Raw genomic sequence first — 18325 nt, forward strand, 5'->3', positions numbered from 1 at the left:
CATGATTGTAGAGTAAAGAGAAGGAGGTTTCAAGGGAAGAACTATTTCACTTGGTGGATAGTTATGACATGAAATAGACTGCCAAGAATGGCTGGTAGAGGACGGTACTCCCAAAGCATTTTAAAAGTACCTAGACAAGCATTTGAATTGTCCAGGCTTAGAAGGTGAAGAATCAAGTGTTGGTTATTGGGATTAATATTAATAAGTACTTGATGGTCAGTCAGACACAGTGAGCCCGAGGGCCTGTTTCTGTGCTTTACAAGTCTATGACAGTGGTAATCGGGAACTTGGGCACCAATTCATTGTCATAAAGAAAATTCATAAAGGAGCTCAAAAGAAGCAAAGGAAAGTTGAGGAACATGTTACCCTAAGGCAACGTGTTTTAATAATTGTGAAAGCTAGTATTAGTGATCATGACAACTTCAAAGATAATTTAAATTGGAACAAACATAAGAGGTAAATTTGCAAGATGTCATTAAAGTCCAGAGAAATACTGCACAAGAGATTCTGCAGATGCTGGAAGTCCAGAGCAACACACACAAGATGTGCACGATCTATGGAGAGGAACAAACAGTCGACTTTTCGGCTCGAGCCCCTCTCGGCCCAAAATGTCGACTGCTTGTTCCTCTCCATAGATGCTGCCTGACCTGCTGAGTTCCTCCAAAATCTTGTACGTGTTACAGTGAAATTCTGCACAGCACTGGAAACACCTTAAACCTCTCTATATAATGCTGTTTACATTGCAAACACATGCTGGTATTTATGTACTTTATGTACACTTTATTCTGTATCTGTATTTTAACCTCAAACATCATTATTATATACTTCTTTATTCTTTGTAATTATTGAACGTTATATTTTTGTTTCACGTTATGCTCTGACAGACGCCCCACAGCAAATTGCTAATACTTGTATAGAACGAATAAAGTTGATCCTGGGTCCTTGAATGTGGCTAATTATACAGCTCTTTCAGCAAGCAGACCATGAACCAGCTGATCTTCTCCAGCCTTCCTATTCAAGAGGAAGAACGAATGGACTGAGCTGTTTTTAAAGTTTCATTTTCTCTTTTCAAGTCACACACACACACCGAAACCCCCAGAGGCGAAGATTTGGCAGAACCGCTTCCTCACCAGCCCCTTGCATATGCAAAGCCACATATGTTCAACCACAGGCAAAGCAGCCAACTAACAAGAAACAAGTCAACCTACCAACAATTAGTCCTATCTCACAGTTGTGGTCGCCATAACCACAAGACATCATGGTCCCCACAGTGTCATTCACCACAGCAACAACATCGATATCAAAATCCTGTCCAAACAACAAAAAGAGGAACAGATAGTCAACGCTTTCCCCGGAAGGCCAGCTCGCGGACATGCCAAACCAACTGCATTTCTCTACATTGTTTTCTGATACATACCCCTCGCTTCTGGATAGCTGTACGCAGTAATCCGACCACGTTTCGTCCCTCTACACCGCTTGCCTTAAAGCCTTTCGTCCAATTAACCAAAATACTCTGGAGCAGAAAATAAGGAAAGAATGTTAAGATTATACAAAACCAGCTTCTAAAGATTCGTAGTGTGGAGTATACCGAGTGGCTGAATCACAGAAAATCGCACAAAAGGTAGTGAGTACGGCCCAGTCCATCACAGGTAAAGCCCTCCACGCCATTGAGAACATCTATACAGACTTTGTCACAGAAAAGCAGCAACCTTCATCAGGGACACCCACCACTCAGGACACGCTCTCTTCTCACCACTGCTAACAGGAAGCAGGTAGAGGAGCCTCAGGACCCACACCACCAGGCTCAGGAACAGTTATTACCCCTCAACCATCAGCATCTTGACCCACAAGGTACAACTTCACTGAACTTCTCTCACCCCATCACTGAAATTGACTCACTTTCAAGGACTCTTCATCTCACGTTCTCGATGTTTATTGCTTATTTATTTACTTTTATTATTATGTCTTTCTTTTTGTATTTGCATAGTTGGCTGTCTTTTGCACACTGGGTGAACAGAAGATAAATTGATTCTATTGTGGTCATTATTCTATTATGGATTTATTGAGCATGCCCACAGGAAAATGAATCTATATGGCAACCTGTATGTACTTTGATAGTAAATTTACTTTGAACTCTGCAGGTAAGAGACTGTGAAAGATCATCTGGAGTTATGAAATTATGGATAGCATACTTATAGATTAACTAAATTTAGAACCAGTCTTCAGGAAAATAAGACCTGTACATAATTTAATTTCCAACTCAACACACACAAAATGTAATTTCCAAATGATACATTGCGGCTTGCAGAACCAATCGCTGGGTGATTCCGTACCATTGATCCTCCATAGGGGAAGACAATTGATGAATGTTCCTGCTATTAAAGGTGCCTCCTTGCAGCTTGAAGGCACAGTTCAGCAGATCTCTTTTGTCGTTGTATATTCATGGCGCCGTCCTTCATCACTGTAACAAGGGGGGGTATATTCGATGTGTCTGGTGTTTGTACTGAGGCTTCTGGAGCAGACACCAGGATAGAATATTCAAAGATAATCTGCTTGTTGGGAGGTGTTGCCCAGACATAGTACTTAGTTATTTAATTTAGCAATACAGCAAGGCACAGAAGCGTAGTGGTTAGCTACAGTAAAGCGACCTGGGTCAATTCCCGTCCCTGCCTGTAAGGAGTTTGTACGTTTTCCCCTTGAACGTGTGGTTTTCTGGTTTTCTCCCACAGGCCTACCAGCCGGTTGGTTAATTGGTCATTGTAAATGATTAGGCTAGGAATAAATGCCTATTCCACCTGTATCTCAATGAATAAATAAATAAACGTAGGCCCTTCTGGCCCTTTGAGCCACGTTGCCCCAGCAACCCCACAAACCCAATTAACCTTAGCCGTAGTCGTGGGACCAATTACCAATTAACCGGTACGTCGTTGGACTGTGGGAGGAAACCAGAGCGCCTGGGAAAAAGCCATTCCACAGGAAAAGCGTACAGAGACCCCTTACAGAACGGCACCGGAACTGAACTCGGAACACCGGAATGCCCTGATCTGTAAGAGTGTTGCACTAACCCCTACACCACCATGGTGCCCGCCTGTAAATGATTAAGGTGTAGTTTCATAAATTTGCCTTACCCTAATCAAATTGTTAAAGCTAGGCAGGTGATCATAACAATTGAAATTGGTTAATCACCTATTGTTATCTTTGTGTTGAAATATAAAATGAGATTCTCTTGAACTCTCTCTCCTGAAGGTTCGCAAAGTGAATAAAGACTTTTATAATTCCCATTTACAGCCTCCGTGTGACTCAGTTTTAATTTAGTCACAAAAGGACAAAGATATGGATCATAAAGTTCGATCAGAAACAAAGTCCCCTTTAACAAATCTGCGTTGCACACTTTAGGATTCAAAATCTTTAATTAGTTTGCTCACATGTTTTCCTCTCATATTCTTGAAAGAAAAGAAAGGAAAGCCAGCATCTCCACTTGCTGTTGCCAGATTCAAACAACAATGAAGTGCAGAGTTCAGAGTTCAATGGAGCAAAATTTCCACTGATTTGGTCACTGATGAGCCGCGATCAGCAACTTGTATTTCATTAGTGAGAACAACAAGGAAACAAAGCAACACATGCAAAATGTTGAAAGAACTCAGCAGGTCAGGCAGCAACTACAAAGAGGAATAAACAACCAATGCTTCGGGCTGAGACCCTTCTTCAGGAAACAAACTCCTCAGACCTGACAAAGTTTCCTTTAAAGAATGAGGGGCATAGGTAGAGTCTGTTTGTTTTGTGCTGTGTCATAAGACATGGGCAATCACGGTTGTTCCATAATTATGAATGTTCTTGGCAAATTTTTCTACAGAAGTGCTTTGCCATTGCTTTCTTCTGGGCAGCCTCTTTACAAGACGGGTGACCCCAGCCATGATCAATACTCTTCAGAGATTGTCTGCCTGGTGTCAGTGGTCGCATAACCAGAACTTGTGATATGCACCAGCTGCTCATACGACCATCCACCACCTGCTCCCATGACTTCACATGACCTTGATCCAGGGCTAAGCATGTGCTACACCTTGCCCGAGGGTGACCTGCAGGCTAGTGGAGGGAAGGAGCACCTTACACCTCCTTTGGTAGAGATGTATCTCCACCCTGCCACCGAGATAGATAGGGTAGACAGTCAAAATCTTTTCCCCAGGGTAGAAATGTCAAACACCGAAGAATATGCTCTTAGGATTAGAGGGGGGAAGTGAGGGTAAGTTTTTTGTGCATATACTGGTAGATGCCTGGATTGGGTTACCAGGGGTAGTAATGGAAGCGGGCAGTTTGGTGGAGTTTAAGAAGCTTTTAGATAGACACAAGAATATTTAAAGAATGGAGGGATATGGATGATACACCAAAGGGGATCATTTAGTGTAAGTGGGCATCAAGATTGTTACAACATCATTGCTGAATATACCTGTCCACTGCTGTCTGTCCTAGACACTACAGTTCAACTTAGGGACATACTCAGAAGATTCTGGCAACAAGTGTTTGTGCTTCTGGACAAAGTGTTTGCAATGGAGCAAAGAGGGTGAAACATTAAACATGGAATGATTAATTATGAAGGGTCTCGGCCGTTTATTCCTCTCCGTCGATGCAGCCTGACCTGCTGAGTTCCTCCAGCGTTTTGCGTGTGTTACTCTAGTTTACTGATGTTCTTTGTGAAAGGGAATTGCTGGCACATGGTGCAGCATGCAGGACACCTTCATGGAGCGATGCCCCAAAAAGGTGGCATCTATCATTAAGGACCCCCATCACCCATGATATGCTGCCTTCTCATTGCTACCGTCAGGGAGGAAGTAAAGGAGGCCTTTGATCCCATGAACACTACCTCACTACTTTTTTTTTGCACTATTTATTTATTTTAACTATTTTATATATATATAACTATTATGATTATATATATAAACTATATGAGTATTTTATACACACATATAATAACTGTGAATTATAGTACATATATATATAGTAATTTATTATTATGTATTCCTTTGTACTACTGCCGTGTAACAACAAATTTCGGGACATATGCCGGTGATATTAAACCTGATTCTGATTCCGACTCCATTCCCGTAGCGCTGTGTTGGCCGTTAACCCTCTGGAATGGCCTGGCAATCCATTCAGCTCAAGGGCAAAACGAGCAAGAGCAGTTAATGCTGGTCTTGCCTTTGATGTCAAAAACCTCTGAATAAAGCAAGCAATTCACCATCCGGTAAATACCATGCTTAACAATCAGCATCAGAATCAGGTTTAATATCACTGGGATATGTAACGAAATTTGTTGTTATACAGTAGCAGTACATTGCAATACATAATAATAAAAACTGTAAATTACAAAATTACAAGAATTACACCCACACATATATATATGCATGTGTAATTCTTGTGATTTTGTAATTCACAATTTTTTAAATTATATGTGTGCGTGTGTGTATATGTGTGTGTGTATGTATATATACATATATATACAAATATAAAAGTTAAGTTAAATATATGGTGCAAAAAGAGGAAAAAAAAGTAGTGAGGTAGTGTTCATGGGTTCAATGTCTTTTCAGAAATCAAATGGCAAAGGGGTAGAAGCTGTTCCTGAATCGCTGAGTGTGTGCCTTCAGGCTTCTGTACCTCCTTCCTCATGGTAGTAATGAGAACAAGGCATGACCTGGGTGATGGGGGCCCTTAATGATGGATCCTGTCTTTTTGAAGCATCCCGCCTTGAAGATGTCCTGGATACTACAGAGGCTAACTTTACAAGTCTCTGCAGTTTATTTCGAGCCTGTGCAGTAGCTCCCCCTATACGAGACGATGATTAAGCCTGTGAATGACAGTAAGTAAATATATATATATATATATAGTTAAATTAAATAAGTAATGCAAAAAGCTAAAAGAAAGAAAGCAGTGAAGTAGTGCTCATGAGGATAATGGCTTGTCTCATTTGGCCTTGCTCTTTCCCATTTGCCATTATCTGGTTGCTCTGCCCTTATAACCCTGGATTCAGCAGCACTAGGAACAGCACAGCTGTCGTTACGTCTATCAGCTCATGGTGCCACTGTTCGATCCTATTACCGTAGGAGACTCAACTCTTAAAGGAAGCCCGTTGCAGAGCGTGGAATGAGAACATGCCTAGTGTTTAGATGCCTCTCGCAGAGGGTAAGATAAGGAACTCACTTCATCCAGCTTGGATTGTCTGCAGGGAAAGGAAAACGTGAAGCCCAGAGGAAGCTTTTCATCCTTGATGTTCAGTTCTTCCATCACATCTCCCAGGCAGTTAGCAATGTGATCGAACAGCTACAAGAACAATGAAAACAATCATTACAAATGTAGGGCCATGAGGATCCCCATCTTTCTTTTTGACAAAGAAGAATCCCGCACCATCTGGGGACTTGGATGTTCAAATGAAATTATGCTGCAGCACTCTAACGATGTCGAGCAAGCTTAATGGGACAGCTGGCCTAATTCTGCTCCTATATATTATGGTCTTATTTCCCTGATACAGTAATATTAATAAAGTACAGCTTTATTAAATAAAGTTCCTAGAATTCTACACTGCTGAACTTGTAAAATTCAATGTCTCAAGTACAAACGTGGTATTAGGTTGGGATGTGTTACATTAAAGGGCAAAGATCAAGTTCAAGATCATCCAGAGCAGTGATCACAAAATTATACTGATGCTATAATTTGGAGGCATCAATAGAGAGGGATCATCAGATGTGAGAAGTAATATACTTTGAAGTTGAAAGTGCAAGTAGTAATTTAAATGAAAGATATAAAGTCATACAAGGAAGGTACAGGGTTGATAGATGCTAACAAACTGTTTACCCTGACTAGCAACTCTGAAGCCAAGGATCATAATGTGTGGATTAGAGATTAGATATCTGAGATTGGGAACAGGGTCAATGACACTCAGTATTGTGAAATTTTGGAACGCTCCACCCGAGGACAGTATATTGTAGACACTCAGTACATCTGGCAGCATCTCTGGAAATAAATAAGCGGTCGATGTTCCGAGCAGCCCAAAACGCTATCTGTTTATTCTTTTCCATACATGCAGCCTGACCTGCCAAGATCCTCCAGCGTTTTGTGTGAGACACCCCAGATTTATTGAGATACAATGTGGAATAGGCCTTTCCGGGCCTTCAAGCGTGCTGCCCAGCAACCCCCTGATTCAATCCTAGACCAATCATGGAACAATTTACAAGCACTAATTAAGCTACCAACCAGTACGTCTTTGGACTGTGGGAGGAAACCGGAGCACCCAGAGGAAACCCATGCGCTCACGAGGAAGAACGTACGAACTCCTTATAGGCAGTGGTAGGAATTGAGCCCAGGTCAGGAGTACTGTAAGATGTTGTGCTAACCACTACACTACCATGCCACCCTCCAGCATCTGCAGAATTTCTTGTGTTTATGATATACTGCAGATGTTTAGTCATCAAGCATATTCTCCAGCATTAAGGGTTCTAGGGATTTCAGATAGGGAAGGAACCACTCCCCACTCTGGCTCCCCTCTTATGTCTTCTCTTCTCCTCATCTGCATGTCACCTCCCTCTAGTGCCCTCCCTTCTTCACTTTCCCCTATAGTCACTGTCTTCTCTTATCAGATTTCTACTTCTTCTTCAACCATTTACCCCCTCCTCCCATCATCTCCCAGCTTCTCATTTCATTCCCCCTCACCTGGCTTCACCTATCACCTGTCAGCTCATACTCCTTCCCCTTCCATCCCATCTTACTCTGGCTTTTTCCCACTTCCCTTCCGTTTCGTTTGATTTCATTGAGCTGTGTCACGGAGCTGGTCCTTCCGGCCCGCTGAGCCATGCCGCCCAGCAATCCCCCAGTTTAGATTAGTCCTAGCCTAATCACGGGACAATTTACAAATGACCAATTAACCTACCAACCAGTGCATCTTTGGAATGTGGGAGGAAACCAGAGCACCTGGAGGAAACCCACGCAGTCACGGGCAGAATGTGGAAACTCCTTACAAGCAGTGGTGGGAATTGAACCCAGGTCACCTGTACTACAAAGCATTGTGCTAACATTAGAAACAGGAGCAGGAGTAGGCCATCTGGCCCATTGAACCTGCTACATCAATCAGTAAGATCATGACTGAACTGGCCATGGATTCATCTCCACCTACCTGCCTTTCCCCATAACAATTCCTCTACTATGCAAAAATCTATCCAACCTTGTCTTAAATATATTTACTGAAGTAGCCTCCACTGCTTCACTGGGCAGAGAATTCCACAGATTCACCACTCTCTGGGAAAAGCAGTTCGTCCTCATCTCCATCCTAAATCTACTCCCTCGAATCTTGAGGCTATGTCCCCTAGTTGTAGTCTCACCTAGTAGTGGAAACAACTTTCCTGCCTCTAACTTATCTATCCCTTTCATAATTTTATATGTTTCTATAAGATCTCCTCTCATTCTTCTGAATTCCAGAGAGTACAGTCCCAGGTGACTCAATCTCTCCTCATAGTCTAACCCTCTCATCTCTGGAATCAACTTGGTGAATCTCCTCTGCACCACCTCCAAAGCCAGTACATCCTTCCTCAAGTAAGGAGACCAGAACTGCACATAGTACCCCAGGTGCGGCCTCACCAGTACCCCATACAGTTGCAGCATAACCTCCCAAGCCATTACGCTACTGTGTGTTTGGTTGTATATGCACAGTCAGAGGACAATAAACTTGAACTTTCTACACCAGACCTGCATATTACTCACATCAGTACTAATAAACTTGCAGCAAATTTGTGTGTAGTTGCAATGATCATTATAACAATTGTATCTATAAATGCTGTCCGACTCTCTCTGTTTCTCAGGCAGCGTTCCTGTGTCCAGAGTGGATTCTGAAGTTTATGAGGACAAAGTGGCATTTGCAGACTCTGCCACAAGAGGGCAGGCTTTGCTAGGGTTTATATCTGCGCTGAACAAAGACTCAAAAGATTCTCAGCACCTTCCCAGATTCTTTATAGATAAGCACCATTAAGGTAGATAAACTTTATGAAAATTGTACTGATTGTAATGATGGCGTATATGAGATACTGAAGAGGACAAAAGTAAACTGGAACCAGTTTTAAGTGCGTCAATGCAAGTCGGTATTTTATCCTATTTTAACTGATAACAGAATCAGAATCAGATTTGTTATCACAGACACAAAAGATTCTGCTGGAAACCCAGAGCAATACACAAAATGCTGGAGGAACTCAGCAGGTCAGGTAACGTATAAAGAGGGGAATAAACTGTTGACATTTCATGCGAAGACCCTTCGTCAGAATTGGAAAAGAAGGAGGAAGAATCTGGAATATTATCGTTGACATATGCCATGTAATTAGGTGTTTTATGGCAGGAATACAGTGCAAGATATATAAATTACCATCAGCTTTTTAAAAAAAAACAAAAGATGCAATAAAGTTAAATAACACGTAGATCTATTTGTTGAATAAATATATTGAGTGCTTCATACAGGAGAAAGTCCAAAAGTGTTTAAATATATTATAATCTGATGAAAATCCTCATCAAAAGAATGGTGATCAAAAGCCTGATCCAATATTCGAGGATCAAAAGAGGGGCATAAAAGAGGTGATGGGGTGTGGGAGAAATCCAGATCTTCGAGTCTGAGGGAGCAGCCAACAATGGGGAACAAAGATCAGGAAAGAGGATTCTAACACTGACAGCTAACAGATGAACAGACAACGTTAAACACAAGCGGTTCTGCAGAAACTGGAAAGCCAATACAACACACACAAAATGCCGGAGGAGCTCAGCAGGTCAGGCAGCAGCTATGGAGATGAAGAGTTGGTCGATGTTTCGGGCCGAGTCTCTTCTCCAGGACTGAGAAGGAAGGTGGGGGGAGATGCCAGAATTAAAAGGTGGAGGGAGGGGAAGGAGGTGAGCTGGAAGGTGATAGGTGAAGCCAGGAGTGTGGGAAAGGTCAAGGGCTGGAGAGGAATGAATCTGATAGAAGAGGAGAATGGAGCATAGGAGAAAGGGAAGGAGGAGGGGACTCAAGGTGAAGTGATAGGCAGGTGAGAAGATCAGAGTGGAGAATCTTGTTGGTTGTAGGTGTATGTCTCAAAGGTGTGGTGTTGGGGATTATCAAGGTCACAAAGAAGGCAAAAGAACTGAACATCTAAGGCAGAGTTTCCAACTTTTTTAATGCCATAAACCAATACCATTCGGCAAGGGGTCCACAGACCCCAGGTTAGGAGGCCCTGAGTTGGGACACCACAATTTTATATACGTTAGGTATCAGATCGATGACGAAGTAGGATTCGGTTCAGGGCAGGCAAACACCTGGATAGGCTGAAGCTATGGAAAGTGGGAAGCTTGCCAGGACCTTAAAATAACAGCGGAGAGGGTTCCCACCTGTGAGCCAGTGCCATGCATGATGTCCTCTGGAATGGCACAAATCCGATTCTCAATCTCCACATTTTGCTTGCCATTGTCTGAAACTTTCACTCTCAGCACACGGAAGTTAGTCCCTCCCAAGTCGAGGGCCAGGAAGTTTCCACTCTCTGTAAATGTAGTTAAGGTGGGGTTAATAAAGTAGCTACTGTGTGTGTGTGTGTGTGTCTGTGTGTGTGTGTGTGTGTGTGTGTGTGTGTGTGTGTGTGTGTGTTTATTTTATTTATTTACTTATTAATTATTAGGTGAGGCCTTTCATTGATTATATTACGTTTCTTGGATTTATTGAGTACATCTGCAAGAAAATAAATCTCACGGTGCTATATGGTGACATATATAAACTTTGATAATAAATTTACTTTGAACTTACCAGTGTTGCGTCAGTCCGACAAAAGACGCAGCAAAAAATCTTGCCAAAGAAACATTTGTGGTACAAAGCGAAACAAGAAGAAATGATTCAAGAAGTGAGTCTAAATGCACTAAAAGTCAAGTTGAGGTCTGATAGTTTCACAAAAGCTAGAAACTGAGGTAATGTCAACTTAACAACTAATATTTCAGCCATTATTTGTGAAGCCTGCATCCCACAAATATTACAGTAACTTTGGTTTAAAATTACTTAAAACAAACAGATTTCTGAACGGACAATGAACTCATGAACTCACTGATCTTGCTCTCTTTTTGCAATAGTTACTTATTTTGAGGTGCCTCAGAGGCCACTTTAAGATGCTGGTACACTTGCTCATTAATGCCAATAATCAGTCAATCACGACTCAATGCATGAAAGCATGCAGAGTGGTCAAGGGGTTCAGTTCTTGCTCAGACCGAAAGTCAGAATGGGGAAGAAATGTGATCTAAATGACTTTGACCATGGAACGATTGCTGGTGCCAGAAGTGGGGTGGCTCGAACATCTCAAAAACTGCTGACCTCCTACAATTTTCACACATAACAGTCCCTAGAGTTTACAGAGAATGGTGCGAGAAACAAAAAAAAGATCCAGTGAGCGGCAGTTCTGTGGGTGAAAATGTCTCGTTAATGAGAGAGGTCGGAGGAGAACGGCCAGACTGGTTCAAGCTGAACAGTAACTCAAATAACCACACGTTACAATGGTAGTGTGGACACACAGCAAACCTTGGAATGGATGGCCCACGGCATCAGAGGTCCACAAACATACACTTGTTGACCACTGTATTAGGTACCTTCTGTATCTAATGAGGTGGCCACTGTGTGTAAATTTCTTGTTGAAATTTATGGCATATTTTATGTACTGCATTGTACTGCTGCTGACGAACAACAAATTTTGTGACATACGTCAGTGATGATAAACCAGATTCCGACCAACCATTGCAAATTCCCTAGTTCTCCATACTGAGCATAACTAATGTAATATGAACTCAGTCTTGTGGTTTTTATATTCTGTGATTTCACCCATTCTTTCTCATTGTTTTATTTGTGTAGAGGGAGGGTCAATGTTCTTGTTGTGTTTCGTGCGGGGAGAGGGAAGTTTGAGGTTGCTTTTCGTGTTGGGTTTTGTATGGGGGGGCTCTGGGAGTTGATCGTATTGGCATTCTTTTTTATTGTACGGGGGGGCGGGTTTGATGGTTTTCTTTGTTTCGTGACCAGCTGGAGAAGACGAATCTCAAAGTTATGAATTGTATGTGTGCTTTGCTAATAAAAACAGCCATTTTTAGCATTAGGAAATCACATTACATTTCAATGCTTGTGAAACACTTGTTTTAACAGTGTATGTCGCAAGCAGATAACCAAGCCAGTTAAATTTGTTTTTATTTCATTTTTCCTGCATCTGTGGATTTTATTTTTGCTTTTCAATGACAGTTCAATGAAGGAAATGTTACTTTTTAAAATGATTAGATGACTGCAATAGTTATCAACTTAGCAATTTGGCGCACAAAAGCTGTGATGACGAAACGTGGACAATGGAGAGTCTGTACTGACGGCATTATTCCATTTCAAAGCAAGAGAAGATCTTCCATTTGTCATTCTTCACGTGGGAATCTACACAAGATTCTTTGTGAAAGACAGCAGCTGGCATAGAACGACAGGTACGAGTGGAACTGGATCCAACTTTGAGGCAGCAGGTTCAGGAAAGAAGTGAAGTAGTGAAACTGACAAAAATATTTATTATGAAGTAAATGAAACATCTGAATTTGGCTTGACCTTGACATTATTTCAAATATTCAACCAGAGCTCTTCTCTCAGTGGAATGCTGGATTTATTCATCTAGTGGTACAGAGCGGAACAAACCCTTCCGGCCATTCAAACTGCACTGCCCAGCCACGCACAGCCTAATCACGGGGCAACTTGCATTCAATAATTAACCTGCTAACCGGTACATCTTTGAAATGTGCCAGGAAACCGGAGCACCTGGAGGAAACACAAGCACACATGGGAACAAACTTGCTTACAGAGGATGCCAGAATTGAACCCTTGACGCTCTGAGCTGCGATAACGTCGCTCTAACCGCTACATTACCGCGCCGCCCAACCCACGCCTCCAATCAGAGACCAGAATTGGCAAAATGAAATTAACACGGGCGGTTTCGGTTGCCATTTCAAAAAGCTTAGTGACATTTATCTCTTTCCTTCACTGATCGTTCACTTCATTGCCTTCTCCCCAAATCTCTGGGTCTCATTGGCATTAAGAAATATTTCCACTTACCACTTAAATATGTTGAATAACTGGCCTCTATTGCCTTTTATGGTAGGGAATTCCATCGGTTAGCCTCTGGGTGAAAAAAAATTCTCTTAATCTAAGCTATAAAATGCATACCTTGCAACCTAGGACTGTTATCTCTGTTTCCAGTCTGTTTTCAGACTAAATTTCTACATTCCTCAGTTTTAAATGATTGACCCCTTATCTTGAAACTATGTTCTCTTGGTCGAGACTCCCATGAGTGAAAACATTTTGACATCTGGCATGATGGTTAGCACAACACTTTACAGCACGGGCGTCTCAGATTCAATTCCCGCCCCTGCCTGTAAGGCGTTTGTACATTCTCTCCAAGACCACGTGGGTTTCCCCTGGGTGCTCTGATTTTGTCCCACAGTCCAAAGGCATGCTGGTTGGAGAGAATCGGTCCTTTACCTCTTGGTGAAGCACTGTGATGTCTTCTTTATGACACGACATAATGTACGTCATTGTGGCTCTCTCAACAGACATCCAAAATCCATCTGCTCCTCCCTCCCTATTAACTTCTCAACACTCAGAGAACAGATTCAGGTTCCTTAGTAACTTTCTGCTACTGAGCAGGAAACAATGCGTCCTAACACACCCACAGACAGGACAAACCACCTGCATTCCATGGCACGCAGCCAGGTTTGAAGTTAGAATATTTAAAAAAATCTATCCAGTCATGTCCTCTTTGAAGTTTGGATATTGGAATAATATCACTCTTCATTCTTTCTAAACTTTAAAGAATGCGGTTTAGTATTGAGTCTGCTTCTAGTTTGAATTATGTTTCTAAAAGATTTCTGAGCTCCATTAAATAAAGGCCCAGTTGACTCTCTCTCACTCTTTTCACTCTCATATGAAACTCCAGCCTACTCAGGAAACAGCCTACTAAACTTTTGATGCACTTCCTGTCTTCAGATAAGGAAACCAAACCCCTATAAAAACTCCAGATAGGACCTCACCGAGGTTTGTTTATTAGTCAGTTCTCTGCCTACTCTCCCCCAATCCCATGTGCCCTAATTTTGCATGTTAATTTTGTATTTTGCATGTCCTGTATCTTATGGTGTGTTGTTAACTTTACACCGACACCCTCCTGAATCTCCTCATCTACTATGCTAGTTACAGTGTCAAAAAACTCCAGTGACTTTCTCAAGCATGTTATCCTTCCCATAAAGCCCTGTTGACTTTATCCATTTCAATTAGTCTTCCTCATGTCCTCTGCCCTTGTACTTCTATAATACACTCAAGCATTTTCTCTCTCCCTCCTTTTATAAATAGCTCCAGTGATTCACACTGTAATGACTGTTGGAAAATGAGTACCATTCCATTCACTATTGTAAGGCCCCTTTAAAGTATTCAGTGATGGAGATGATCAGACCTTAGAGCCAGGATTCCCAATCTTTTTAATGCCATGGAGCCTCACTATTAACCGAGGGGTACGTGGACCCCAGGTTGTGATTCCCTGCCTTAAACTGTCCTATCTATCTCCCTACAACCATTTTCCCTTCAATGCTAGTTTCATTCAGCTCTCTCCTATCACTAAATCCCAGGCCACCTAATGTTTCTGGGAAGTTATTTGCGAAGACAAATAGAAAATTCTGTTCATTTGTCATCCATTAACCTGCATTTGTCTTTAGGTACGTCTTCTCACATCAAATGAGCTCAAATCACTGTTCTGTGGCATTTGCCCCACCCTTCGCTGCATGGAGGCCTGTTCGGGCTGCTCAACGTTTTGCTCCCCCCGTGTGACAGACTGAGGCCGAGGCTGCATTATGAGTGCTGTTTGCCTGCTTTTATTCATTGCACAATTTGTTTTTTTTCTCTCTGTCTGCACATTGGGGGGTTTGTGGGCTTTGTTTTAAAGGGCTGTTTTGGGTTTCTTTGTTTTGTGGCTGCCTGTAAGGAGACAAATCGCACGGTTGTATAATGTATACATATGTTCGATAATAAATGTACTTTGAACTTTTAATATCTTGCCCCACTATTGTATTAAGTGCCGCTTTATCCAGCAGTGCTGCCCTATCACCTTTTACACTTCTACTTGTCTCTCCTCGTTATTGGGTGCCGATGAATGTTCAGATCTTTGGTCTCCTGGCTGCTTTGCCTCAGTAACATTGATTATATCAAACACATTTGCAATTATCTGCATGATAAATTAATTTATCATACTGTGGTTCCTTCAGGTTGTTATAGCCAGGGGTGATAACGGAGACAAGCTCCCACTACCTATTAAATGCTCCCAATGCCATGCGCCTCAAATAGCCTCCGACAACCAAGTCCAGCTCCTGGCCTTCACGTGTGGCTTAGCTACTAAGCCGGGTGGAACTGTTTCTACTGACAGGAAAAGGGGCAAAGGTGGGTTACTGGTGCCTTAGAACCAGTTGCTTCGGGCAGATGGGGCTCATCAGCCGTGGCTGGCAGCTCATCTAAGAGAAGGAAAACTCTGATCTCAAACCTCCGCTGCCTTGTGGCTGTGCCCACTAATGGGGAAGACTTCTGAAGTAAACTCTGAGGGGAAAATCTGAAACTGGAATCACTAAGGCAGTCCAACATTGAGTTCAATGCTAATGGGCAACTCCTGTGATGCTGCTGGTGCCAAACTGTATTGGTCTCTGCCGTTCCTTTGGGTTTATCAGATACACGGGGGGGGTGGGGGGGGAGCCTGCCACATGGGCAACAGCTTGCTCTGCTTACCATACTACCCCGGCTTGCGTATCTAGACAGCTGGGACGCAATATCCATGGTCAACTCTGATTAACAGAGGCCTCACTCATTAGGGTAATCCTCCGCACATAAAGATATTAATCCCTTAAGCATTATGTTGCTTTGTTTCCGTCCTTGATCTCTCCTGGATTTTGCTCTTTGTCACCTTGTTTCTATCGTAAATTCTCCTCCTTCACTGTAGAGATTCCCATCCTCCTGCCATCTTCAAACGTTCATAGTATCAGAGTACATACAACCCTGAGATCCTTTTTCCTGTAGGCACACTTAGCAAATCTATAGAACAGTAACTGTAAACAGGATCAATGAGCAACAAACTATGCAAATGCAAATATAAATAAATAGCAATAAATAACAAGATAAAGAGCCCTTAAAGTGAGACCATCGGTTGTGGGAACACCAGAAACAGAATGAGTGTAATAATCCCCTTGTGTTCAAGAGCCTGATGATTGAGGGGTAGTAACTGTTCTTGAACCCGGTGGTGGAAGGGAGTGAAGGACACGACAAATAAGTATTAAGCTTCCACATCCTCCATCTTTTGCTTCAGTTTTGGAGGAAGAAAGAGACGGCATTTCAGACCGAGACCAATCCTGACATTTTTTTAATTGCCATTTGCGCGATTTGTTTTTTCCTGTGCGTTGGGTTCCGTGGTTTTCTTTGTTTCGTGGCTGTCTGCGGGGAAGACGAATCCCAGGGTTGTATACTGTATACATACTTTGATAATGGATGTACTTCGAATCATTGAATTTTATATTGTTCGTGAAGGGTCACCGCCCGAAACATCGACTATTTATTCATTTCCATAGATGCTGACTGATCTGACCTGCTGAGTTCCTCCACCAATTTGTGTGTGTTGCTCAGGATTTCAGACATCTGCAGAAACTCTTGTGTGTTCACTTTTGGAGTTGCTTCTGTAAAATCTTGAACTCGTTCACAAAATACACAACTAGCACTGGAGTCACACATGTAGTTGAGCTAAACAGGCATAATGATGCCGCTAATCATTGGATAATTTGGTAGCTGGAATGAAAGAGATCATTAACTCAAATGTCTCAAACCAGGGTCAGAAACGCTGCCAAGTACGCTGAACACCCCGACCAGCGCAAAGTACTTTGACAGTTCTTCAGTAGATGCATGGAGAAAAGTTACTTGTTGAATGAGTCAGTGGAAAGTCAGAAAATAAAATCTCAGCTAGTCGCATGATATTCATTTTTATAGAATCAAGCAAAGTTTTCACATTTTCTCTTGGTTCCAACAAGATTGCGCCACCATATATACAGTACGGAGCAAACGCCTCAGGCATATACACCCCGCGGATAAGGAGGGCCGACTGTATATAGGTAGCTATGGTGCCTGAGCCTTCTGTCTGCACAGTACTGTATTCGTCAACGTGGACTAGAGAATGAGAATGAGTTGGTTTATTGATCATTACAGAATGTCTCTCTGGTGCTTCTCACTCCAATCCCCTTTTCCCCAACCGTGATTGTCCTCTCCCTGCTCCCTTCCCACTCTCAGTCCACAATAGAGACCCATATCAGAATCAGGTTTATCATCACTCACATATGCCATGAAAATTGTGTATTTTTGCAGCAGCAGTACAGTGCAATATGTAAAATTACTACAGTACTGTGCAAAAGTCTTGGGCACCCTAGCTATATATATGTGCCTAAGAATTTTCCACAGTGCTGTATGTACCCCTTCCCACCCAATCAAAATTTACAAGGGAATTGCGCACTGTATGACTCCCTGCTTTGCCCTTCTGCTGGCACCAGACATTACTAATGTTATGACTATTGGTAGCTGGTTTATTATTGTCAGATGTACCAAGATACTGTGAAAACCTTTGCTCTGCATACCACTCAGACAGATTGTTCCAAACAGTACATTGAGGTAGTACAAATGGAAACGCAATGACAGAACGCAGAACGGAGTATTACAATTACAGATAAAGTGCAGCGCAGGTGGAAAAATACATTGAAAGAGGCATGGCATGGTAGTTTGAGAGATCAAAAGTTCATCAAGATGCAGGCAAGTGTGAGGAGCTGCACTTTGGTAGGACTAACCAGGGTAGATCTTGTACGGTAACAATAGGGCACTGAGGACATTTGGGAACACCGGTCCATAATTCATTGAAAGTGGCACCTCAGGCAGGTAGAGTCATAAAGAAAGCTTTTGGCACATTGGCCTTCATAAATCAAAGTACTGAATACAGGAAATGGGATGTTATGTTGAAATTGTTTAAGACTTTGGTGAGGCCTAATTTGGAGTATTGTGTGCAGTTTTGGTCACCTAAAGTTTGAACGGAGAAGTTTGAAAAGAGAAGTTTGGATAGGTACGTGGTTGGCAGGTCGATGGGAGTAGGGATTTTAAATGGTCTTGCATGGACTAGATGGACCAAAGGGCCTGCTTCTGTGCTGTACTTTTCCATGAGTCCATTCAAGTCCATCAAAAGGTCCACTGAAGAGCCTTATCACAGAAGGACAGAAGCTT

General features: G+C 42.3%; 1 protein-coding gene across 1 annotated transcript in view; it reads right to left on the minus strand.

Annotated features, from left to right (window-relative positions):
* Window positions 1–18325, minus strand: part of hk2 (hexokinase 2) — a 92316-nt gene that overhangs the window by 31341 nt on the left and 42650 nt on the right. The window contains exons 3-6 of the mRNA XM_073060197.1: window positions 10387–10535; window positions 6193–6312; window positions 1418–1513; window positions 1209–1308 (exon numbers count right to left, since the gene is read on the minus strand). Of these exons, the coding sequence (XP_072916298.1) occupies window positions 1209–1308; window positions 1418–1513; window positions 6193–6312; window positions 10387–10535 (465 nt within the window). The remainder of the gene's footprint in view (window positions 1–1208; window positions 1309–1417; window positions 1514–6192; window positions 6313–10386; window positions 10536–18325) is intronic.

The sequence above is a fragment of the Hemitrygon akajei genome, chromosome 1 (genome assembly GCF_048418815.1).
Source record: "Hemitrygon akajei chromosome 1, sHemAka1.3, whole genome shotgun sequence".
Taxonomy (NCBI): domain Eukaryota; kingdom Metazoa; phylum Chordata; class Chondrichthyes; order Myliobatiformes; family Dasyatidae; genus Hemitrygon; species Hemitrygon akajei.